Raw genomic sequence first — 26,563 nt, forward strand, 5'->3', positions numbered from 1 at the left:
TCATTAAATATTTTTTAACTTAAAAATAACATGTTGATTGAAAAAGAAATAACACTATGTATTTGTTCACACAGTTACCTGTAAATATGATAAATATAAATATAAATAGTGCATAACTGAAAAGGGTCAGTATTGGACATTTGGTGAATGAGTTTTTTTCTCCACAAAACAAGAGTAGTTCTTATAAGTGTTCAGTTTCTTATCCATATTTGGTTAATCATAGAGGAGCCAACATTGAATTGAACTGAATTGAACTGAATTGAAGACTTTCTTGTCATTGTACTGCTGTGCAATACAACAAAATTATAGTGGTCCTCCCTGAGTTCTTTAGACAACATAAAACACAAACATTCAAGTATAAAAACAGAAAATTAAACAGTTTAAACAGATAATACAGTAAATAAATAAGCAATACAGTATAATACAATAAAAATCAGATGGTGTTTAGCTGTTTCACAGCTCTGGGGTCTATCTCACTAACTATGTAACTTTCTCAAATATTTACCTGCTGTAGCTTGCCGACACCATCTCAGTGATGCGGCCTATTTTTAAGCAACGAGACGCAAAAACTACGAAAAAAGAATTACACGTTCAAGCTTAATTTCTAAGGCTGATTTTTCCAAGTTTGTATCTATGTATGAACGACAAATTGATCTGTCAAAACATCCTTCTGTGTTTTCATTCCATATTCGTTTTTACGTAACATTTCACCTGCTCCGCTTGGCCTCCTCAACAAAGATCCCCATGAGAGAAGAAGAGTCAAGGATCATCAAGCAAGAGCAATGAGGTAATAACCACCGATGGGGGTCGAAAGAAAAGAAAAGTCACATGTATCTGATTTCAATTTTCCTCTAGCTAACTTTTTACCAGACATTTTTACAGAGGCAGATAAATGCACTAATTTTTGAAGACACAAAAAGTTAAGGCGAGGGGCCTTCAGCACGATGAGCAATGATCTGATTATTCAAAGAGCTTCAAAGGAGCTGTGTCCAGGAAGAAAGGTCCACTTCTTCATTCCCTGCAGGGGGTGGGGGGAACTTGCAGTTTACTGAGCGGCCGGTGGCTGGTGGTGGCCCCCTCTTCATTTGTCATTCCTTAGATGATTTCCTCCAGAGGAATTTCTTTTCCCCCAAAGGCTGGTTTTCATTCCGTGAGCGACCCAACATCCATCTCCCACCCCCAGAGACAAAGCTGCCAGCATCTCCTCAAGGAAGGAGAGTGACCCGTTTACACTTGGTTTGGGTGAGAAGAATGGCCTCTACAAGTCACAAGCTTTCCCTCTCATAGACGTTGCAAGTGATGTAAGGTTTCTATGTCTGTGCTGGCTTGTGGGTTTCTCATAACTCAGCCATAACAAATCTAATTTCTGTGGTGTCAGAAATCAGAAAACACACTTTTTTATAAATTCATTTCATTTATTTAATCATTTTTTTTTTGTTCTTTTTGTCTGGCTACACCCTCCTTCACATGATGAAGGAAGGAGAGCATCCACATGTTTCCTGGTCGATGTTTGTAAACTGGCCTCAGCTCCCCAGAAAGAAAAGCCTTTGGCATCAAAATATGGTAAAACACCGAAACAACATTTAAACGGTGTTAGTCAGATGTTAACCGGAATAATTCTTCCACAAGCCACTGTGTGGTTTTTGCCAAGCCGTTTATCAAAATGTTTTTATCTGACTGCCATATCCTGCAAAATAAGCAAGGGACTCTCGGACCAGCATGCTTTTCCCTGCTGGAAAACAGGTTCAGAATTTAGGTTAAGATCTATCTTACTCCGTCTGGTAATAATTGTTTTTCCAGATGATGCTCTCACTGGTGTTTAATTGTGAGCATCTCCTGCGGCCCCTGCCCTTCCCACCCTACCCTTGTCCCTGCCAATGCCTCTGGCCCATGTAAATCAATCTGCCCCCATTGTCCTGCTTCTTCAGGCGGCTTGCATAGGCAAGCCAGGGGTACACCGGCTCCGGGCCCCATGGGGTCCAGCCGTGCCGCTCAAGAGACCGGCAGCACTGGACTTGTATTGTCCCTGCAGCATTGTGCTCAGGGGTTCCCATGGATCAAACTTCAAACAAGGCCTTGTGCTCACCTGTGCCTAAAAGAGTAAGCGAGTGTTCTCACACCAGCTCTTCCAGCCCCACCCAGGCTCCGAACACCTCTGCCTGCAAAACTATCTGCCTCCAAACATTGTACCTGTTTGAGGAGTCAGTACCTGCCTCAGTGTCCGTGACACCGAGGTCAGTACATCACCAAGCAGTACCTACGTGCAACGAAATGATGCTTTGAACTTGCCATGCTGGCATCCACAGTCGGTTCTTCGTCTGTGAGCCACAGTGAGTGAGAATGGTCGCTCCCTGGCCTGTGATATGGAAACCGTCAACAAGCAGCACTAATTCAGTCGGTCCGTTAAGGGTGCTTTCCATCGCAGCGTTATTCATTCCCAACGTACATTTGTAGATAGAGGCACAACGTAGATTTACATTCTTTGTGCCCATTTACAGCGTGGTGTCAACTCTGAGTAATATATTCTAATGTACAGTATTTAACATTGCGAGTGTTCTTGGATAAAAAGGTGTCAGCAAAACACTACGTGGTATTCATCACGTCCTAAATGAATAAATGGAAATAACAAACGGTCTTATTAATGTTTTATTTCAACTGATGCGTGCACCTCTTGAAGTGTGAATTAAAGGAATTATTTTTAGTATCTGAGCCAGTGGGAGTATTTCAGAAAAAAAGACTAAAGGAGCATGTGGATCTGTGAGTTATATAATCATGTTAAACAAAGTACAATACTGGTTATTACCTGCTCTGTATGAAGCAAAACTGTACTCAGTGTTTTTGGGTCCTTGCTATGATGAGTTTATTATAATATTCACTGCCTATGAGGTGACAGTTATAATAAAATGAGCTATAATAACACAACAGTACAAAAAAAGAATGATCAGTATGCTTTCTGACAGCCAAATGTATCTTAAAGCAGTCAACATTTTATTTGCTAAACAACTGATGTGGTAAGGAAAATGTGCTATGCAGAAAGAGCAGCGTAATGCTGTGGGAAGATTGGTGAAGTGCGCTTTTAGATCATACCTGCACACACTGGCTCTTGTGATTCTGCTGAATCTGTTAACCACTCGACACTTCAACGAACGCTTCTGTATGACAGATGACAGGTACCTGTCTCTATTTCACACAGGTAATGGCAATACAGTCATACCCCAAGATATGCTCCTTTGAGATACGAGAGTTAGACTGCAAGAAGTGTCATTTAATACCTCTACTTCAGCTTATGAGGAATGTCTTTGAGCTTATGAGAACTGAATTTGCATTTTGCACTCCTCTTGCCCGCTGTGCGGTGCAAGACATTTATATGTACATATGTTCGTTTTTGCTTTTCTTCACAATAATTATTTAGAATTTACAATTTTAGATACGCTGCAATAAAACCCCTATAATCATTTCATGGTCTATAGACCAGAGCAATGCAACACACACATAGACCCACAACCAGTTATTTAGAGTCACCGGTTCTCCTGAAACACCATGACTGTAAATTGTGGGAGGAAAGTGGAGCACCCGGAGGAAAGTCACGTGAACATGAGAAGAGCATGCAAACTCCACACAGACTGAACACGTTTTACCTGTTATAATGAATGTGAATTTGTTTGCATTGTCTTTATTGAAGAGGGGACAGGGTGGTGCAGCGGGTTTGGCCTGGTCCTGCTCTCTGGTGGGTCTGGGGTTCGACTCCTGTTTGGGGTGCCTTGTGATGGACTGGTGTTCCATCCTGGGTGTGTCCCCTCTCCCTCCAGCTTTGCGCCCTGTATTGCCGAGTTAGGCTCTAGCTTACCGTGGCCCAGCTTGTGATAAGTGATCTCAATCAGTGTGTGTGTGTGTTTTCATTGATTGCCTTTGTGCTCTATTTTATTTTTTGTATTGAAGACTGAACAAATACATAAACAGTGAGTATAATTTGCATGTGTTGTTTTGTTTTGAGTGCGTGGTTGGTTGTAGTTATGACAAACCCGCACAAGCGCAGGTAGGCAGCCATAGAGTATTACGGAGTAATTAATGAACGGAAACCGACTTGTAATGTTGTGTTATGATAAATAATGTTAAATATTGAAGTAATTTTGTACATTTTAATGGGGTGTGGTGATATTTTAACATAAATGGATGTCAGCTTTGGGGCTGAGGAATACATAAGGATTTTTACCATTGCAACTAATAGTAATTATGACTTCTGAGAAGTCTATTTACTGAGCGTTTTTCAGGAATGTATTACCTCTATAAAGACTGGAGAGTGCTGATTATTAAATAGAGAATTGTCAAATTTCTGTGTACCAAGAACTAAGCCAGTAAATACAATAGATTTGAGCTTTCTACCACATAAGTCAATTGGAAGGCCGTTGAGTTTAACGGTATGGATATTAGAAGGAATTTTGCCCTCTTTTTCTCGACTTATGTGCAGTTTATTATTTAGTCAGAATGAGACAGAAACAATCACTGAGTACCCAATTAATTTCAGAATGTTTATTGCCTCTCTTCTGGCTAGTTTCAACCCTTTTATTTCCCCCGTTTTTCTCAGATGTGGTGCTCTTTCTTGGCAGACAGAAGGTTGTTCCACTTGAATGGGTCTTTGGGTTGCCAGGGAAATAAATGTTCAACACTAATAGCTCAAGCTGTTTTTCAAAAACAAAAGATTTGGCATCACCAAACTATCGGACACCAACCTACAAAGAAAAGAGCGCTTTTAAGGCTTGACATAATGTAACAGCTCATAGACTTAAATTTATACTTGCAGTTAACCTTGATTTGGATGACACAGTAGGCAATGTGCAGTGTTAGATAATTTTATAATGATTTATATACCTATTTATCCAGCAGGGTATTCTTACATTAATCTGACACTTTTCTCCAAAGGGATTTACAATGTTAAGGTACTTACAATTATTTGCCCATTTATACAGCTGGGTAATTTCACTTCAGCAATTTAGGGTAAGTACCTGGCTCAAGGGTACTACAGCGAGTGGGGGGAATTGAACCTGTGGATCCAAAGGCAGTAGTGCTACCCACTATGCTATCAGCTGTCCCTGTATTCTTATGGTAGCAATTCAGAGTAGGTATTTGCTCAAGGGTACCACAGCAAGATTCCAAGGGAAAAGCTTTAGTTTGTAAGGCAACAACTTATCGGGACTCTCTTGACATCAGGGCACTACCTGCTGCCCCAACTGGTACTTTGATCACTCAGACCATCATTTGGCAAGTGTTTTCTGTTGAATTACATTTACATTTATTTATTTAGCAGATGCTTTTCTCCAAAGCAACTTCCAATGAATTCTGTGTAGTGTTATCAGCCCACACATCTTATTCACCAAGGTGACTTACACTGCTAGATACACTACATGGTCATTAATCCATACATCAGGTGATTGAATGAGGTTTTCAAATGTCAGGTATGTCCCATGGAGGGGGCAGCAGGGCCATTTTGGCCAAGGCCTCATCTCACTGAGGGGCCTCACCTTGGCCAAGGGTGCATTATAGTATAATATACAGTTGGCCCGCCTTATCTACGGGTTTGGCAGCCGTGGTTTAGACCAACTGCAGTTCGAAATTATTTTTTAAAAATTCAGAATATTTTCGAAAAAGAACATTTGAAATTCCCGTGCGCCGCGCTAAATACGCGCAAAAAATAACATGTGCAGGCTGATGCTGCTGAGTCATGGTGTACCCAAGCCCATCCAACCCTCAGTCCCACTGTATCAGTCCTTGTGGTCACTTTGTGCATGAAATCGTCTTTAAATACGTAATTTCGCTGCCCTTAATTGCTAGATTAGTGATAATATATCTCCAAAAAGGCAAAGGAACAGTGATGGTAATCCCTCCAAGACAAAGAGGGATCATAAAGTGCTTAATCTGAGTGATAAAGTGAAAATATTAAATTTGTTAAAAGGCGGCATGTCGCTTGTGGAAGTCGGCCGCCAATCTGAAAAGACACATATAGGGTAAAATTAGATCTTTTTATATGTGTCCTGAGCATCCGCGGATGGGTCCTGGAACCATATACCAGCGGATAAGGCGGGCCAACTGTACAAACTAGATGAGTCAGAATACCTAAAGTTAAAAAAGTTATAATAGTATGCACTCTACATTTAAAAAAGACGTGCCATTCTCTGCATTAAAATATTTTGCCCCTTTCCCAAGCAATGAGGGGGATTCACAGTGTGAAAAGGCCTCGCCTGAGCTCTGGGGGGGTCAGTGTAAATTAATACAGTGTCAATGGTGTACAGTAATACCTCTTTACGTCGGTTTTTTTGTTAAATATATATGGAAAAATACAATTCGTCTTCAGTCGGCTGACGCGACTTTAAGTCAGTCATCCGAAAACATTAAAAATTGTTAAAAACTTAAAAATCACTTAAAAACAATTAAAAAGTGTAAAATCTAATTAAAAAAACATTATTTAAAATAGATAAAATAATATATTGTAATCTATGAAATCAATTAAAAACTTAAAAATATACAAAAAATTGTCTTATTTACCTGCCATTTTTTGGAATTTTTTTTTTTTGTTTGTTTTTTCTTTACTTTGGCATTTTTTGAAGTGTATACACTTAAGAGGAATGCTTATTAAGGGTTTATGAGGGTCCATATCGGTTTTTTAGGGGTTATTTCGTTTTCCGTCGTTTTTTGACTTAAGTCGCGCCCTTTGGAACCAATTAACGACGTAGGGCGAGGTATTACTGTACAAGTATTTGGAGCGCACCTCTCAACGCTGCCAGCGGGCGTTCATGGCTCCTCGGAGTCGTGTTTCCTTTCCACCAGCAGGTGGCGCTACAGCACCACGGTCTTCAGTCCTTGTCCCGATGGTCCTTGTTTCGAAACCCCAGCAGGGTGCGCTTAATAGTAGTACTCAAGTATGACATTAAACTATTGCTGGAGAAAAGTGATCGTGACAGCAAATGTTTCATAGCATCAAAGCGGATGGACGAATTATACATTTTTCTTTAAAAAAAATTCATATACATCAAATTGGTTTATTTTGCTTCAGTCATAACCCACCCGTACATCTGGACTTTTTGGCACGCGCTTCTGCCATACGGGAGTATTTTTCCAGAATATGGTATGAGGTAATATTGTCTTATGTAAGAGCCTTCGCTTGGATGGTACTCAGGACCAGTTGACTAATTAATGGTTTTATTACCGCGGGCTTCTGTGGTACTTATTGTGCTCCAAGGTTTATGCACAGTTTCTTTTTTTTCTGTATCGTGTTTATATTCATACTTATTCGCGCTATTTTTTTCTGTTGAGCTTGTGCAAAATGATACATTTAATTCACTTCTGCAGACTTGACAGTTTATCTTTTCCACTCTGTTAAATGGCAAGAAGGGAGGGTACACCCTGGAAACACGCGTGGGGGGGAGTTTTAAGTAACCATAGTTACTGACAACTCCAGTACAATCCGGTCAGTGTTCAGGCAGGATTTATTAGATGACAGAGATAAGAGATGACTCCAATGACTGTAATTTAGTGGGATATTAACATGTATGGACGTGTCACCCACACAGATGTATCCACGCCTTTACCACGGTAAAGTATCGCTTTAGATTTATATCAGCAACTACTCTCAAACTCATGAAAGTTTATTTTTCATATACACACACACATTTTCAGAATCGCTTTTCATAAATGACTTAAAATAATCAGAAAGTGTCCTGTGAAAAAAAGAAAAACCTAATAAAATACATAACTGCAAAAACATGTATAAAATTTGGAATTTTCAAAATTCTAAACATCATAAAAATCTGTCTTTCGTAAAAATATTTTGTTACAAAATCGTTAGTGGTTGACGTTGCGGTCAGACAGATCTTCACACACAAAAAACACTTCCCCAGTCGCTTACTCTTTTTTCTCTCTCTCTCACTCTCTCTCTCTCTCTCTCTCACACACACACACACACACACACACACACACAGAGTTACTGCAGGCGAGGAGGCTTTGCCCTGAGCGAAGACCACTATGGAAAATTCCACGCTCCTTTGTGCGCATGCTCAGAAACGCCTGCCGCTCCAGACTAGTTCCCAGCTGTTTACGGTCACCTGACCACGTGAAGAGGCACGTGTGCGGGTAGAGCAGCGCGGATGTGTGTACGCGTCCCATGTGTGGGGAAGACAGCGCGTCACATTCTTGAAACATTATTTTAGTACAATATATTAACAATAACAGTGTTTAAAAAAAAACTGGTGATCATAACCTTGCACCAATTTTGGAAACACTGAACTAATACTCAATTTGCAGCCTACATTTTCGAATACTTTTTAAGGGATGATGTTTTACATTCCAGAACAGTGCCTCCTTCTCGAAAGCAGCACTGTAAGTATTTTTGGCCTCTCTGCAGAGTAATCAGGTAACCAGCTGAATACAATGAAGGTGAGGTGCAGATTGGTGTCTGATTCCAGTCCAGGTGTAAGAACACAGATTTGATTCAGTTCCTGTCCGGGCGTGGAAATAATGTGAGACGTGGGGAGATTTGCTGTGGACCTCACTCTCTCGGGCAAAAGAAAGCCAAAGGGCATCATATACCATCTTTAGAATAGAGGATGACGTGAAAGACTTTCCGGGGTATCTGTAGTGAATTTTTGCTCCACATTTGCTGACTCTGGTCAGGTGTTGACGTTGGGCATATTGATGGACCACAGCTGCTGCCCCACTGGCCAGCATGCATCACACTATTCCGACACACTGACACTTAATTTCCTTTTGTGTTCTCAGCTGTTACACACATAAAGATCTTAAATTACACAAAGTATTAGCTTTAGTTTAGGGTAACCTCAGATTGCCTTTATAACTAAACTATAAAGGGTAAACCATTACACCATTAAGACATGTTCTTGTAAGAGCCTAGGTTAGGTTGTGTCTTGGTTGTACCGCATGTTCTGGCTGGGAGACAACCCAGTGCAAAAGACTGGCATGTGACCTTCTGGACTTTTAATAATTCAAGAAGGGTCAAACAATATATAACCAGATGATGCTTTTTGTGTTATACCTTCATCAGTAGTCCACTTGCTGTATTGCATTTTATGCAATGTGAAAGGGATTTATCTTGAACAGATGGGTTAAGGTGTGTGTTCAACATTTTAAAAATTGTCAAAGTGGTTCCTGTAATGTTTTGTCTCTACAGCCTTCTGGATTATAACTGGATTATAAGAAAAATTGTGAAAAATATCACTGAAGAGAATAGAGTCACCTGTGGTTGTTTAGTGATGTGACTGGCGAGTTTTTTTTTTATATAAGTATTTGAATCTCTGCATGCACTGATGAGAGGATGCAAACTCGTCCTGGAGGTCATCTGATGATGGGTGACCTGAGAGAGGAGTATCCATAACCCTCATTCTCATCCCAGCAACATCCAAAGCTGCCAGTTACAGCCCGGCATCTGTAGTAAATTCCGATGCAGGTGATTAATCTGTGCTCTCAGTATTCACTGTATTCAAGCTTTTGAGTAGTTTGATTACTTCGTACTCTTGGAGGGCCTAATACTGGATATGTTTTATAATCACTTTCAACCTGATATAGATTTAGCTATGTGGACTATAAACACTATATTTGAAAGTTATATACAAAGACAACCACATAAAGCTAAATTGAAGCCAAATTCCAAAGGAAATAATTTCTGGAAATCTATTATTGGATGTGAATCTGATGCTAATTACACAACAAACTACATTTATTCATGTGTTTCTCCAAGCCAACATGCAATGTTAAACTGCTTACAATTATTTACCCATTTATACAGCTGGGTTAAGGGGTGTGGTGGTGAGGTGGTGCAGCGGTGCAGCAGGCTTGGCCTGTGCTTGCTCTCTGCTGGGTCTGGGGTCCAAATCCCACTTGGGGTGCCTTGTGATGGATGGGTGTCCTGTCCTGGGTATGTCACCTCCCCCTCCAGCCTTGTGCCCTGTGTTGCTGGGTTCGGTTCCAGCTTGCTGCACCCTTGCTCAGGACCAGTGGTCTTAGTCAGTGTGTGTGTGCATCTGGGTAATTCTAGTTGACCAATTTAACATAAGTACCTTGGCTCAAGGATAATACAGCTAGAGGTGGGATTTGAACCTGTAACTGTTGGGTCCAAAGACAAAAGCAGCTCTAACCACTACACTACCAGCTGTCCCTGCATCTAGAAATATGTCTGGATACGGTCTGAAAATGAACAAATACAGAATCAGTAACATCTAAATTTGAACAGCTGGTGTCACATCTGGTTCATTAAATTTTACACACATTTACATTTATTCATTTAGCAGATGCTTTTCTCCAAAGCGACATACATTTCATAGAAAAAGTAGAAGATATGAGTTATCTGCATATTATATTTACTCATTGACTTGATGCTTTTTCTCCAAAGTGACATGATTACTCACCCATTTGTGGAATTTTATTTTTCATAAGTACTACAGGAGAAGTGGGACTTGAACCTACAACGTGGGGACCTAAAGGCAACAACTCTAGCCACTATGCTACCAGACTCTTCTGATGTCACTCTCCCAAGACACTAACCGTAACTCCAGAGCACAGCGGAGGCAATGGACTGTGGTGACCTGCAATGTTCCCTCAATATAATTCATATGATCATCGTATAGTAGATTTTGACAGTACTGTATAAACATATAAACGACTCATGAGTTTATTAGGACGATGGCTTTGTTCTGCTGGAGGCCCGTATTTTAAAAAGTGTTTCTGTCCCATTGATCTCGGCGTTGTTTGGGGTCCGCAGTTCCACTTCAGCCGTGCGCAGAGCCAGGACCCTCCACGCGTACGTGCAGCGGAGCTTCTCCACCTCTGCGTCCCGCCCCACGCCCACTTCTCCGAGTTGTCACGGCTTCCAAAAGGGGAGAGGGCTCTAATACATACTCAGTGTCCTGAGCGCTTCGCCCATTCATTGTGCGCGCGCGCGCGCCGCCACTGCGCTCCGTGGACTGTCACCCTCGCCTCGGCCTCCCTGCGTGGACGTGTCACAGCGTTGAACGGCGGAATCCCACCATTACCGAAATACACTTCTGGTGGATGCAATTTATATTAACCAACTAACGCGCGTCAACGACCGTCCCACTTCAACAGTGCTCCTTCTTTCAGATTTTTTTTTTTTTTTTTTTTAAATATTCTGTGACGCCACCTGGTCGGGACATTTTCGCGGAAATAATGAGAGGGAACCAGCTGTGTTGGGACAGCGACGCTGCAGCGTGCCCCACCGTCACGGCTCCGGGCTCCGCTGTCAAGTGCGCTGACGCGGCTGGGACGCACGCGGACACGGACACGCACGGGGACACGCACGGGGACACGGACGCGTCCGCTGCTCGCAGCGCAGATCTGTCCTTAACCGCCCGCTCCGGGTCGCCCGACTCCGCGCCGCAGCAACCAGGAGGAGGTTAGTAAAGGACCGGAGTTCTAACTGATCATCATGTCTTTCATCGATGCGTCAGTCACCCGCACCAGATCTTGCGTCTCCTTTGGCGCGTGCGGTCTCGCGGTCTGCTGTCTGGGGGCTCCAGAAGCTGTGTAGGCTGCTGCGAAAGATGCCGAGGCTCTGGAGTCGGACACAGTGAGTCCGTATCACCTGCCCCGCCGACACTGCCGTGAAAATACAGATTCCAGCAGAAAATGACACCCGAGCCAGTTTAGACGCCGACCATCCAGTGTGTGCGGAGTGTGTGGATGTCCAGCTTTTCCCTCAACTTTCTTTCCACGCTGCATGTGACCAACATTGTTCGTTGATCGACTGCGACGTACATTGGCGCCGAACTGTTGTGTTGACAACCATACATATTTTAAAATAACCAAACCGAAACGTCCTCTGCTGCGAGCATCAAAAACACAGCAATCATAACAGAAAAATAAGTGTGTTTGATTTTTAGATCTATATAGTTTAATCGTGATCTTAACTTAAGCGCAGCTGTAACCTTGCAAAACGACAAAGTATTACCTAAATATTTTTAATGCGTAAATATATATTTAAATACTCTGTACAGCGGGCGATTACTGGCCGTCTCCGCGGTTGGCTGATGTACGGCTAGCGCCAGCGCGGCCACGCGCTGCGGCGTCCGGGGCCGCGTGCGCCCGCCGTGTCACTGCGTGACGTAGGTGTCCCCTCGCTCAACTGTCTGCCGTTTTGGATGTGCGCTCTCAGGCGCGATGAGGCATCTCGATGCTGGATCGGTATATAGAGCAATAATCGTGCTTTGTTGCTATTAAGACCCCTTCGTCATGTGTTTGCTCGCGATCTGTGCGTTTTGTGTGGGAGAAAAAAAAAAAATCACTGCTAGTTTTATACAGGTTTATGATCGAGCGCACCGTTAACCCATCCGTGCTCTTGTTCCAGCACCAGTTCCTAATGCCTGGTGTTCTAGAGTACTTTTCTGCCTTTTGTGTTTATCTCTACTCACAAAGACTGTTTCATTAGTGCATCCTGTGCAAGGAATTATTAGCGGTAGTGGAGAAACAAAGTTACGAACAGAAAAACAGAAGTTACGAACAAACTTCCATTCACAATTGTGTCATGATGGAGTCAACGTACGTACATACATGATTTGACCGCGTTAAGAAAGGACTGTCCAGTGCCTCTGCTGAAGGCCACTGACAGTGTCAGGATGGCTGCAAGGCACTGGTCTTTACATGAGTAGCTCTAAGAATGAAATGACAGCACACTTAAATGAAATACATTATTATGCAGTAAAGCCCTTGGAAGACTTTCCAGAAATACTTCTTTCCATTCTCTCTCCCCAGGACGTGAAGTAGGTCATCCTGAAACATGTCTTTCAGCAATGCCTTCGACTTTTCTTTCTGGGGTTCTAAGGCTTGCTTACAGATCTTACAGATACTGTTATAGCTTTATCTCCAGCCTGTAAGACCTAACCCACCTTCACCTGCGGTGGCAGCCAGGCTTCACCCTTTCCTGGCTCTGGAATGGTGACATCATTCAAATCGAGACAGCAGCTTCATTAAGAACGAGGAGGCGTGGTGGTGCAGCAGGTTTGGCCCTGCTCTCTGGTGGGTCTGGGGTTTGAGCCCCTGTTGGGGTGCCTCGTGATGGACTGGCATCTCCTCCTGGGTGTGTCCCCTCCAGCCTTGTGCCCTGTGTTGCTGGGTTTGGCTCCTGCTCACCATGATCCTGCTTGGGACAGGCAGTTTCAGCCAGTGTGTGTGTGTGTGTGTGAGAGTGAGAGAGAGCTTTGTTAAGAGTCACAGCGACTACTGTGACTTATTGAGTTGCTGTTAATGACTGTAGATGTTGTCAAGTGCCTAGGTGACAGGATGGGGTCTAGCTCCATGGAGTGTATGAACGGGGAGGGGTGGCATTACAAATTATGAGTGAAGGAATTGACTTGTGAAAATGACATCCAGGTTCAGATACCGGATTCTCCTCCTTGACCTGGTGTATCTAGTAATTTCCAGTTGACTCCAGTTCTGTACTAAGCTTTGAATTACAGGCTCCTCCCTCTCTCTTGGCCCCAGTCAGTTAGCATCTGCTCATGTTTCACCTCTGGAGATTAGGTGCCCTGGGTGTCCTAGTCTCACAGGGGTTTTCTCGCTGTCGGGATTTGATGGACAGGTGCGAGTTAAGAGAAGTGGGTTAAATCCGAGGTTCGGGCTAGAGGCCCCCCAGCTCTCGCACAACATTTTGGAGCTTGAAATAGAAGCGGCACGGAGACTCTCGCTAAGCCTGTGGATTAGTTTCTGTTTGAGGCACAAAAATAAACTCCAAAGTTTGAAATTAAATGCGCTGACGCTTTTTCTTTCGTTCTCCGCTGATTTGCCGGAGGTGTCCGAGCGTGCCCGCATTAGCTGAATTTGCGTGGAAAACGAAATCTGAACATTTTCTGGGGACGTTTTCTTTCATCACCACGCCGGTTTAAGCTTTAAAAATATTGCTTAGATCAGCCACATTCCCTTCTTCTTTCTATATTTGTAACGTAAGCGCTATTTCCAACTTGCAGCAGCAATTCGAGGACTTGCATGTAATTTTATTGATGCATAACCACTGGACGAGGGAGCGATGTACGAGACGGTTTCGGTGGGAATTGGTGAAAAGCAAACGCTGGTCAGAAGATATATATATTGATCGGTGGATTGGGTGGAGGTCAGGTGGTCAGGTTCTCCAGCAAAGGCTGCTTTTTCTCAGACCTCACGTTCCAGAGGGGTGAAGCACCGTTAGAGGAATCTGTTAACTTCCAGCTGAAGTGTGGTCAGCTGTCCGAAGAGAATGCCCCACTGGGCTCAGAGGTCAAGACTGAAGTCATGTGTAGGGGCTGGATGGGGGTTCCTACATGTTCTGCCGCGTGTAGTTCTGCGTACGACTAGCGGCACAGCGACGTGGAGGAACTAGTTTCAGCGTGCGGATCCACGCGTGCGGGTATGCGCGTAGCGCAGGCCCTCTGCGCACAGAAAGTGCCGAAAGGTTGAAGGAGCGTTGCCGGGAATGGCGTCTCGTTCCTCGCGGAAACGCAGATCCGTGTTCCGCCAGCGGGGGTGGGGCGCGCTCTCGGAAGAGAGGGAAAAGCAAACGTAGCGCGATGCCCCCCTCACGTCCACCCTCCCCGCACCGCACACGTACCCTCCGGAGGTGATCTGGTTGTGTCTGGTGCAGCCTGGTTTGGACCAGCATGGGAGGTAGGGAGGTAGGGAGCTGGGGGGGGGGGAGGAGGTTGGGCTCTTATGATCCCAGAGGGTGTGTGGGCGGAGCTAAAACAAACAGTGCAAAGTTGCCCCAAGCCAAACAGTGTCTTGCAAAACCAAAGAGCAGTAAAAGCAGCCGAAGTAAACATGTTGAGTATTTCTGTTTGGTGTGAGTTAGCATTTTTATTCCTGCTTTTGCAGTGAAATCTGGAAGGTCCTCGATGAGTGTAGAGGACTGCCAGGCATTTACTGCATGTATTACAGGCAGCGTACAAAGCAGAAATTGCTGGCGGTCGGTTATTTCCACGGCACTCACTGAGTTGCTTAGGGGTGTTTCGGGACGGTCCCCGCACCCGAAAGTCATCAGGCTCTCACATTTTGGACCATGGCACTCACTGAGCCATCATGTTCATCTACGGTTTTCCGACCTTCTAGAACAGCGGCGAGCACAGCTGGCCGTTGCTCAGCGTAGCCCGACGGGTTCGGTTTCCACATACCCACACGGCCGTCACCTTGCCGCAGGCTGGATGACCATGTGCATTTATGGCACCCGCGGCACTGTCCAGCTGTCATTGCATTTTCAGAAATAACGTATGACATCATAAACATTCAGCGACGATTGTTTTATTCTATTTTTTGCCGAGAGATGTAACGCCATCAGATAGAATTCTGCATATGCATACTTCTCTAGTTAACAGAAATTTATTTTCAGGTAGAATTACAGTGTTACTCAGTGCAATGAAATATGTGATTGCAGTGCTGGGCTGTTTTAAATTTTACTGCAGTATTAGCATGTGACAGGGGGTGCGGCGGGTTTGGCCGGGTCCTGCTGTCCGGTGGATCTGGGGTTCGAGTCCTGGTTGGGGTGTCTTGCGGTGGACTGGCGTCCCGTCCTGGGTGTGTCCCCTCCCCCTCCAGCCTTGCACCTTGTGTTGCCAGGTTAGGTTCCGGTTTGCCAGGACAAACAATTTCAGACTGTGTGTGTGTGGATTATCATATGCAGTGTGTTGCATGGGGGGTACAAGGTGAAGTATTACATTTCATAGTATATGCCATCTTCAGTGTTATGATCCATGGCTTACTGCAAATTTAAACAGCTATGAACCGCGTCGGTTTCGTACGATTGAAACAGATCGCCGTGAACCTGCCGTGGGCGTACAAGCAAGTTGGTTCGTAGGATCACGACATCAGCTGGTTGTGAAACGCTGCTGATGCATGTTGAATGTTGCGCCTATGAGCTCCACGCTTCGGGATTGTGTAACGGCGGTTACATTTCTCATCCTCAGGCAGAGCGGAGATTGTTCATGGATGAACAAGAGCAGTGACGTGAGCAGAGAGAGACACGGGCTTTAGCGTCATATAGCTGGACCTAGACTGGGTTTGGTTTGGTTAGCTTAAGATGGGAACTTCAGAGATGAAGGTCATGACTTCACAGAGCTCATCTTCATTATATTTCCCTTATTTTAATATACAGCATATCCTAGTCTCCCGCCCACAAAGGATTAATGCCATTTGTCCAGCAGGACGCATGTTGGGTTGTGCAGCATTGATGTTGTTAACGAGATGGATGCGGGGGGCGGGGGTGCTGGGGTTTCGATGGCACTGGAGTGGGACAGAGTGCCGGCCAGCGCAGAGATCGGCGCCAAACTGCAGCTGCATCAGTGTTTCAGCCCCCAGGTGACATTTCAACGGAGGGATCTGAATCAAGGCCAGGTTCTTTGTATGCGGTCTGGCTTGAACCCCAGCCTACTGTGCAACACTCAGTCAGACCTTCTGGGGGGTGGGTTGGGGTCCCAACCCCGCAATGGGTCCCCGGGAAGGTTGCGTAAGAGTCCGTCCGCTTGAAGGCCCCTACTGATTCCGGCGTGGTGCAGGGAGGTCCAGAAAACCAGATATCATAACATTTCACAACCCTGGTGGTGCAGTGTGAATCACTCAGCGCTTTTTTTAGATCTTTCACCTGCTTGTTCAGTTTCTTAACTCTGAGCGAGACACTGAGCTCGGGCGACGTGGCTTTTGGCACGTCCGCCGTTTTCGGAACGGCGGCAATGGCAGGGCCTTCGTATTTCTTTTCTGCAAGCGATGAAGGTGTCTGGATTTTACCGTCTGGGTTTGACGGAAGGCAGGAGTTCTCTTTCCTGGAGGATGATGGTGGGGGGCACTGGTGCTGGAGTTAACAGCTAACCGGAGGACAGGTCTGACCCCACAACTGCTTTCTGATCTCCTTTGCAGAGAAACATGTGATTGCACCAGCCGTCTTTGTCTTCCAGAAGATGGCCTCAGCCACAAAGGTAACCCTTTTTCCCAACACTAACGTGTAAAATGGACTTCGCTGGAGAGTAACTGTGCTAAGAGAACTCAAGTCCCCTTGTAGCATTTTCAGGAAGGTGATTGTTGCAATGATTTAGAGACAGTGCTGAGTTATTCAGTCACCTTGACGTGTTTAGTCAGAAAAGAGATTGAATATTAATGCAATTTTGCAGAGACAAGCCGAAGACTCTGAACAAGGACTTGGTAAGTTTTGCGCTTTTTATATCCTCCACTATCCTATGTGTGTAGGGTAATAATAAAGTGGCATGATGGCACAGCAAGTACCAGTACTGTCTCACAGCACCTGTGTGGTGTGAGAGAATGTGGGTTCGATCCCGCTCGGTCTGTGTGGAGTTTGCATGTTCTCCTGTATCTGTGTGTGTTTCCTCTGGGTGCTCTGGTTTCCTCTCACAGTCCAAAGACATGCTGTTCAGGTTCCCCATAGTGTGTGAGTGACAGAGAGAGAGTGTGTGTGTTCCACTGACGTATGGATGAGTGAGCCAGTGCAAGTAGTGTATCTAGCAGTGTAAGTCACCGCGGTGAATAAGGTGTGTGGGCTGATAACACTACATAGAGGTCATGGGAAGTCACTATGGAGAAAAGCATCAGCTAAGTGAATGAATGTAATAACAATGGTGAGTTTTGGTCTTACTGGAATTCAGTGTGTAGTGTAAAGTAATTATTTCTTCATCCCCCCCCCCCCCCCCCTCGCCCAGGTTCAGGTCCCGGTGCAGGTAAACGGCTCAGATGCTTCTCCTTCCCCTCCCTGAGGCCCAGATGCAGAACAGGTGAGAACTCATACGCCAAGGGTTCAGCAGCGGAGCTTCTCTGGGGAACATATCTGGAGTAAAATCAGCCAGAAATGTTTTTCATGTCCGTTCAAGGTACCGGGTTCAAGTCCGTGCTCCAGAACTGCAGTTGGTCTCGCCCGCATTCTGTTTGCGAGCAGCACCGGCAACAGCAGCCACATGCACACAGGCCCAGTGTTTGTGGCCAAACTTTCTGCCTGCCCGTTGCCCTTGTTTTTATACAATTTACAAGGAACACTTTCAGACACAGAGGCGTCTTGGCACAGACTGGTTGGAACTGGTTTCCTTATGTCCAAACACAATACTCAATATACAAAGGCTGCTTTCATGCAGAAATTATATTCTCTGCTCAGAAATCCTAGACAAAACAATCCTCATAAAGATATAAAAACTAATCACTAATTAGTATTTAATGTGGGAGGTGCGGTGGCACAGTGGGTTGGACCGGGTCCTGCTCTCCGGTGGGTCTGGGGTTCGAGTCCTGCTTCGGGTGCCTTGCGATGGACTGGTGTCCCCTCCTGGGTGTGTCCCCTCCCCCTCCAGCCTTAAGCCCTGTGTTGCTGGGTTAGGCTCTAGTTCCCTGCGACCCTGTATGGGACAAGTGGTTCAGACTGTGTGTGTACTATTTAATGTTTTTGGTAAGTGTGCCATTTCATAATTTCGTTACGTCAGAGGCATTAGTTATGTATGTACTGTATGCACTTTTTTTATTTTCTATTTTTATTGCTTGCTTTTTCTCTTTTTGATATCATTCATCCTTATCCAGTAAGGTCTTGGATTTTCTACATTGCGCTAAATACTGGCACTCGTAGGGTAGGTGCTGTAAATATGTAAATATGGGCAGAGCTGCGAGAACGGACGCCTCGGCCCTGGATGCGCGGATCTGGACGCGTGCTGAGATGACACAGCAATCACTGCGCGCCTCTTGTTGTCTCTGGCAGGTTTCTGCCACAGCGGAAGACGCATGCGCTCGAGTTCCCTCTGCTTTCCACCGACGTGCCCGGGTGAGTCCTCTCTGCTGCCCCGCTGCCTCCTTACAATAACTCTCCATTTTTCTGCTCATACTCAAGTCCGTCCTGAAGATAAAACTCAAAGCAACTTCCATCTGTAAATAACCCTGAAAGCAAATGGAAAGATTCATGTTTATCTGCAACAAACTGTGTGGCTTTTAAACGGGTGGCGCAGCAAGTAGCGCCGCTGTCTCACATTGCCTGGCTGGTGCAAGAGAACGGGGGTTCGATCCCTGCTCAATCTGCGCGGAGTTTGCATGTTCTCCCCATGTCTGTGTGGGTGTGCTCTGGTTTCCTCCCAAAGACAGGCTGTTCAGGTTCCCCCATAGTGTGTGAGTGACAGACAGAGTGTGTTGCACTGATTTATGGATGAGTGACCCAGTGTAAGTAGTGTATCTAGCGGTGTAAGTCACTGCGGTAAATAAGGTGTGTGGGCTGGTAACGCTACATAGTATCTCTTGTAAGTTGCGTTGGAGAAAAGTGTTTGCTAAGTGAATAAACGTCCTTCGTTCTTATTTCTAGTTTCCAGGTCCAACGTGTTCATGCCCTCCAGCTTGTGCAGCCTTAATGACAGCTTTTCTGCACATGCAGGTAAGCGATGCGCTATATTCCCACCCCAACGCAACGTGCAAATCAGTTGTACAGGAACTCGGCGAAAAGTACTTCTTCGCAGTATTTTCTGCTGCGACCACCGTCCCGTCTCTATCCCAAGCCTGAGCGCTAAGAGCTAAGACCTCTACTCCCTTGCAGGATGTCCTCGTGCTCAGCGGGGAGTGTTGTTAAGACCTGCTCTACTTCCAGCCCCACAGCCTTGGAGCTGCCCTTCCCAGCCTCATCTGGCTGAGGTGAGCCCACCGAAGAGCCCGTCAGAATGTCAGAATGCTGGGATGCCGTTTTAAAGGGCTCTGGCTATAAGCTCCGACCGAGTAGCGCCGGGTCCGGCCCATTGAGCGCAGAACCATACCCCTATAATGCAGGCTGATGTCAGATCGCAGATCGCAGAACTGGTTCGAATCAGTTCTGGGTGCTGTCAGCACTGGGATTGTGGCCTGATGCTTCTCGCTCATAGCTCTTTCTTTCCTCAGTTTCTCTTTTTATCCTGCAGGCAGCCTGGCCCCGCCTGCCCTGGGCTTCAGCCAGACCGCTAAACAACACTGCATGCTGTTCTCTGTTTCTGCAGATGGTCCCAGGGCCCGCTGGGGAACCCTGCGCGGAAACGCTCCGGTTCTGTCCGACCAGAACCCTCCTCGCTCAGATGCCGCGCAATCCGCGGTGAGTGTCCTGGCGGCGAGCGCTCTGGCAGCGGGCGGGCTTATCCGTCCTAAACGCTCGCCTTCTTTTCACACTCCGCCTGGCCCTCAGCTGGCCACATCTGCCCTGCGGTTGCGTCGGTGCGCACGCCACTGTCTCGGCACTGACTCCCTCGAACCCTTTTCCCGTCCAGCGCTCTCACAAAGACACCCGTGCAGACCGCAGGCCACGTTCCGTCGTTTGTGTTTGGGGAAAATATGAGCGAGAGAGTGCTGGTGAGTGGACCTTCTGTTTAACTGTTGGACGGGATGTCCAGTCAAGTGTTTGCAGACTAACGTTGATTTTACTGACGTTTACAAATTCTTCTCGCCAGAGTCCATCCAGAAGCAGCGAAGATATGTCCGACACCAGCTCGGACTCGTCAGACTCCGAATTATCCGATTCGCAGCCTCCACGTCAAAGTAAATTCAATTTTCTGTTTATGCCGAGATGCTTAATTTAATTCAATTCTGTGTTCATCGGTACGGCGGCGGAGCACATTATGGCGCGCAGCACCGTGGGTTTGGATGGGGCAAAGAAGGACGCAGAGGCAACGTTCGTAACAAACGAGTTATTCAAACACCAGCACAATAGAAATGATGCTCTCGGGCCAAGGGCCCCGTTTTCTCCAGGACCTGCACTTACAGCCAGCCTAGTACCCCCAAGCTCTCTCTAAAACACTAGCAACCACAGTCACCCCATCATTTCCCCCCAAAGTGCCCCCAGTGGTTACACACACATTTAGCATTATTTCCCATAATGCAACTATTTACATTGACCTAGTAACGCTGGTCGTTACAATACGAAACATTCGAGACATGCGAGACAATTTCTCCGAGTACCCATGAAATGAAAAGACAGATAACGGTTGAAACAAAGCTGCTATTTAAAATATGCACACAAATACTCCTCTTGGTGATGTCACGCTGTAGTTATTTCTGTGAAGAACGGCACTGTGCCACAGCGCCACCCAGTGGCCGTCGATAGTAAGTACAACACGGGGGTGTCCTGTGTTCACAGTGGCGGTGCGGCGCACGCTGTGGGAGTCTGCTGCAGCCTACACTGCGGCCTGTGGGCGGCGCTGTTTGCTCAAGCGGGTTCAGCTGTTCACAGGGGAGGAGCACGAAAGCAATGTCGTGCAGGTAAAGAACGCCAGCAAATCCGCACATAGAATTTCTGCAATTCTGCTTTTTTTTTTTTTTTTTAAAAAAGACGTGCATTTAAATTGTCTTCCATTGTGCATCTATTAGAGCTGCTGCCTTTGGACCCAAGGTCGCAGGTTCAAGTCCCACCTCCAGCTGTAGTACCCTTGAGCAAGGTACCTACCGTAAATTGCTCCAGTAAAATTACCCAGCTGTATAAATGGGTAAATAACTGCAAGTAGCTTGACATTATAAGTCGTTTTAGAGAAAAGCATCAGATAAATTAATAAATGTACTGGTGTGTACATTTATTCATTTAGCCAAAACTTTACTCTGAAAGCACTGTACGATATTTTACTCATTGATACAGTTGGGTCCATATCTTACCTTATATAAGGGATTTACAGCAGGAGGTGGGATCTGAACGCAGCTACTCCTCATCCAAAAGCAGTGGCTCTAACCACCACACTATCTCCTGCTCCTACTTAACCTGTCATTATTTCCAAAAAAAAATACTGAGCTTTGTAAATGAAAGCTTGGAGGCAGGTGACCGCTTAACCAAGTTTAAAGCGTAATGAGGCAAGTGAAGAAACAAGTACTTCTGATGCTTTTCCAGATAACCTGCAAGCTGTTTGTGCTGGAAAAGGGCACACAGTCGTGGACCGAGAGGGGGAGGGGGGTGCTCCGACTCAACGACCTGGCAGTCGGCACCGGAGACACGCTACAGTCACGGATAGGTGAGGGCGGGAATCGCCAACATGAATGGGAAAGAGCTCTCCGCAGGGGTAGAACTGGTCTCTCTACCCAGTCCGGCCTTGGAAGGATTAACTGGGACTCCTTATCAACCAATATGATGATGAATATGGCTTGGGGCAGGGGGGGCGTTCTCTGTGGCCCAGCAGAACCAGTTTCACTCCACTTTTCTGGTTTTACTCCCTAGGTACTCATTTGGATGACATTCCTGTCATTTACTCCTTAGGCCCAGGTGCTTCAGGTACATGGGAGGGAAAAATGCTGGATTCTAGGTCCACATCAGCCCACAATTGAGGAAACGGTTCTGTTCCTTCCTGTTTTTTTAATTCCAGCCTCAACATTATGCTTATACTTTCTAAATGGGTGGCGCAGAGAGTAGCGCTGCTGTTTCACAGCGCCTGGGTGGTGCGAGAGGACATGGGTTTGATTCCCTGCTCAGTCTGTGTGGAGTTTGCATGTTCTCCCCATGTCTGTGTGGGTTTCCTCTGGGTGCTCTGGTTTCCTCCCACAGTCAAGATATGCTGTTCAGGTTCCCCCCTAGCATGTGAGTGACTGAAAGTGTATTCCACTGGTGTATGGATGAGTGACCTAGTGTAAGTAGTGTATCTAGCAGTGTAAGTCACCACGGTGAATAAGGTGTGTGGGCTGGTAACACTGCATAGAGTTCATTGGAAGTCGCTTTGAAAATACACTGTAGAACCGCTATAACGCGAACGGTGGGGTCCAGACGTTTATGTCGCGTTATGAGTTATAAATCCGCGTTGCAACGAGTTTGCGCTTGCTTCGCTTTGCCTTTGACAAAGGTTGTAGAAAGTTTAACTCCAGTTCGATGCTGAGAGAAGATTAACGTAATTAAAAGCAACCATCCGCACATGTGCGAGTGAAAATAAGTGATACGTCGCAGCATACATACTTCCTCGTTACTCTTAAGTGAATAAAGCGCAATTCAACAATTTGTTTTTATTGATGAACCACAATGCAATGAAGCAGAGTTTCCACAAGTGAGCAGTTCTGTAACATTAAATGCACTTACTCATAAATTACATAATCACAGAAATTTACAACAAAAAGACTGGTTTTGATATGGAACTGAATAGGATTTTACAAATTTGTTTTATACGAGTACATAAACTAAACATACTGATTACATTGTAGTTTTAGTAAAAAGAGTCCAAGGTGGACTCTTTTGTTCTCATGTTTCCCCCCCCCCTTTTTTTTTTTGGCGATTTCAACGATGGACTTTAGATGAAGGATGTGAATCCTGTCCACATTTTCAAACTCTAGCCATTGAAGCGCCGTATCCATGGCTACTAGAGCCTCAGTCTCTAAGTGCTGGAGAAGGTGGAGTGTCATCTTCATCGCTGCCATCATGAACTTCAGATGGCCTTTGCAACTTAGTCTCCCAACATGTGAGCAATTTAAAGCTGCACTGCTTTGGAGCAAGAGAGCAAAGTGACACCGAAAGATCATGGGGGGGGGGCTTTAGAACATGAGCGATAAACAACTTTTTGAATGATGCCCAGTAGACCTATGTTTTTCGCAAAATGTCAGCATTTTTAAATTTTTCACCTTAGGTCTGTGTACACAGTATAGCTGCGCAATTGCTATATTGCATAACTTTACCTTTCGACTTTCAGAAATGTTTTTGGGAACCACCCAGATTGGAAACACGTAGAAAGGAACTGATTGAAAAAAATGTGGAGTCCAAGATCTGACCGCGTTATATCAGGTCTACAGTGTAAATTGATCCTTGTCTTTTGGCTTTAGCGGCTGATGTGTCTCTTCATGCATCACCGTCGGGAGTCAGTAGGCATTTTTAACCCCCCCCCATCTGCGCCTGGCAGTGATGAGGCACCAGGGCAGCTTGAAGGTCATCCTGAACACCAAACTGTGGCCCCACACCCACCTGCGTCGCCCAGCCCGCCGCAGCTTGCAGTTCAGCGCCACCGACCTGGAGAGCCACACCATGCGGGTGTTCCTGGTACAAGGTGGCGCCAGGGACGTGGCTCGGCTCTTCGTAGCCATCCACCACCGCCTTGTTGCCCTGAGGGGCGCTGCCTCGCAGCACTACTGCACCGAAAGTGAGGAGGAGGAGGAGGAGGGTGCCGTTACCAAGACCTGCATGCAGACAGGTGAGAGGCCTCACCGGTGTCCGACACCCACGCCAGCAGTTTTTAACCGCTCCATCCTGCCCATCGTTCATAACACAAAAAAGGCGGTGCAAACACTTGCTGAATTACGCATCGGACAAAACCAGATGTGTAATCATGTACAGCGTGACTGGAAGGTGCTCACAAACAATGAAAGAGAAACAATGGATTCACAGTTCAGATGAGCAGTTAATGCTCTGCAGCTCAAGGACTAAATCCAGTTAAGCACCCACACACTACTGGGTTTCCCTCCGTTTGCTTCCCCCGCACTATCAAAACTCTCGTCTGTCGAACCTTTCCTGCCCGTTTTGATTTTTCCTCTTTCCCCTTTGCTCGAGATCTGGAGCGCACTCAGTTTGAGGTCACGTTAATTAGGAAGAGGAAGAAGCAGGAACTGCGCGGGGCTCCAGGCTGACGCCACATGTCCTTAATCCCCAGGACACATTTTTGGAAGGATCACCACGGCATCGCCGCATACCACGAAACCCATGACCCTGCTTCCTACTAGTCCCAAATAATTAGTCATTGAGAAAGAGCCAGACGTAGGGCTCATCTGCGTTCAGACAGCCGAGCAGACTGAAACACACGCTCCTGTCCTCCAGCAGAAAGTCCACGTGCCCAAACAGGTCCAGACACACGCATTCCAGCAGATCCAAGCACTGGCTCCAGTCCTCCAGAAGCGACCCTGGACCAGCAAACAGGTTTAGCCACAGAGAGCCAAAGAGGTCCAGACACTGTGACCAGTCACCCAGGTGCAGCTCCATGGTTGCGCTGCTGCTACCAGCACTTCTCCCTTTCCAAGTTCTTCTACTTACTGCCTTAGCTTGAGCTCCGTGTTCAGCGAACAAGCTGCCGTTTTCTTTTTTCCTTCATACCGACGGGACGCATCGGTAGCTGTGGCCCTGTGCCACACACACCGCATCCCGCCCACTGCCAGACCGTAAGCCCTTTAACGAGAGCATGCCGGGGGGGGGGGGTGCACTGCGCTCCCGGAGATTAGACTAAATATAGCATATCACACCGGGATCGGTTACACTCCAGGAGAGGGGGCGTCTGCGCGCGCGCACACACACACACACACACACACACACACACACACACACACACACACACGCGTATGTGGTGTACTGAGCAAGAGCAGCAGCCACATGCTTTCAGGGCCTGGCAGCATGCAGAGGTCACGACTTGGGTGAATGATGGGGGGCCAATTAAAGGGCCCACAAATTCATTTTATCTAAAAGGGGGGCACAGAACAAAATTCTTTCAAGAGGCCCACGATTCCTAGTTATGCCTCTGCCGGCATATACCCCCAAGGCGGAAGACTGGTAAGAGACTATCCACAGGAACACGGAAACGCACACACACACACACACACACCTTCTGAACCGCTTGTCCCATATGGGGTCGCGGGGAACCGGAGCCTAACCCGGCAACACAGGGCGTAGGGCGGGAGGGGACACACCCAGGACAGGACGCCAGTCCATCGCAAGGCACCCTAAGCGGGACTTGAATCCCAGACCTACCGGAGAGCAGGACCCGGTCCAACCCACTGCGCCACCGCGCCCCCCTCACGGGAACACGGTTAGCGTATTAGTACATCCAACAGTTATACTCCCCTTTGACTTCCACAGATCGACCACAGGTCTGTTCCTGACGACCGCATCACGTAACTCATCTGCGATGCCGGCGCGACACCAAAATGCTGCCCACGACATCGTGTGCCCTGACCGCACAAGTCCTTGCGCAGAGAGGACAGCGAGGCGACACCTCCCAGCCACCCTGAACTCAGCGATCCGGCTACCAGCCACGAATGAACGCTCATCTGTTTTCGGTTAACCTTAGATAGGACTTTTCTTTATTAACAGCAAATTGACAGGTACATTTTACTACCAACAATTTTCCATTCCCCCCCCCCTTTAGTTCCTCTAGGAGAATCTGACATTCTTAGGCCTGATATGAATTTATGGTAATCTGGGTGACGTTCTTCAAAAAACTTATTCAGGATGAAAAGTTTATATTATATTTGTACATTTATATAAACCAATGGCTTTTTATACTTGTACATTCAGAAATAGTCTTCTATGAGGACAAAGTGTTTAACTAGGTATTCGCTACATTTAAATATGAACAAATTTAAAGTTTGTTTAAAAGCTCATTATGTGTCCACGTTCAACTGTGAATTCATCTGGGAATTGTATGTTTGTTGTATGCAAGGTGAACATAATGTTACTTAAAGCAGTTACACACACACACAGTTCCTTACTCATCAAATAAGACATCTTGTGCAGAATGATGCAGATATCGCTGCTGAGAGCAAATATAAACATGCCGATGCTCTGTGCGTATTGCAGTTTAGTCATTTTGTTCAGATTCTGTTGAATCTTTAAACTTTTGAAGCAGGAACGGAAAAAGTGTTACAACTTTTCTTTTATTCTCTT

The 26,563-nt window shown here is 46.0% G+C and overlaps 1 protein-coding gene across 4 annotated transcripts; it reads left to right on the forward strand.

Annotated features, from left to right (window-relative positions):
- The first annotated feature begins 8,072 nt into the window (after positions 1–8,072).
- LOC108935551 (ran-binding protein 3-like) lies at positions 8,073–26,297 on the forward strand. 4 transcript variants are annotated; one of them, XM_018754276.2, is made up of 16 exons: positions 9,169–9,454; positions 10,441–10,584; positions 10,766–11,416; positions 16,894–16,952; positions 17,145–17,175; positions 17,688–17,759; positions 18,722–18,784; positions 19,313–19,381; positions 19,541–19,635; positions 19,971–20,062; positions 20,235–20,316; positions 20,415–20,502; positions 21,101–21,222; positions 21,839–21,959; positions 23,820–24,107; positions 25,757–26,297. In XM_018754276.2, the coding sequence occupies exons 3-16, from the start codon at positions 11,191–11,193 to the stop codon at positions 25,777–25,779; spliced, it is 1,431 nt and encodes a 476-aa protein (XP_018609792.1). In that variant the 5' UTR covers positions 9,169–9,454; positions 10,441–10,584; positions 10,766–11,190; the 3' UTR covers positions 25,780–26,297. The 4 variants fall into 4 exon arrangements, with proteins under 4 accessions (XP_018609809.1, XP_018609800.1, XP_018609792.1 ...); XM_029252871.1 differs by having other exon boundaries at positions 10,441–11,416; XM_018754293.2 differs by lacking the exons at positions 9,169–9,454; positions 10,441–10,584; positions 10,766–11,416 and adding an exon at positions 8,073–8,370.
- The last annotated feature ends 266 nt before the right edge of the window (positions 26,298–26,563 follow it).

The sequence above is a fragment of the Scleropages formosus genome, chromosome 6, assembly GCF_900964775.1.
Source record: "Scleropages formosus chromosome 6, fSclFor1.1, whole genome shotgun sequence".
Taxonomy (NCBI): Eukaryota; Metazoa; Chordata; class Actinopteri; order Osteoglossiformes; family Osteoglossidae; genus Scleropages; species Scleropages formosus.

Coding starts and splice junctions, on each gene's coding strand:
- LOC108935551 (XM_029252871.1), top strand. CDS start 11,191: ATGAGAGGGAACCAGCTGTGTTGGGACAGCGACGCTGCAGCGTGCCCC. Junction 11,417..16,893: donor GCCGCAGCAACCAGGAGGAG/GTTAGTAAAGGA, acceptor TCTCCTTTGCAG/AGAAACATGTGATTGCACCA. Junction 20,503..21,100: donor TTCGCAGCCTCCACGTCAAA/GTAAATTCAATT, acceptor CTGTGTTCACAG/TGGCGGTGCGGCGCACGCTG.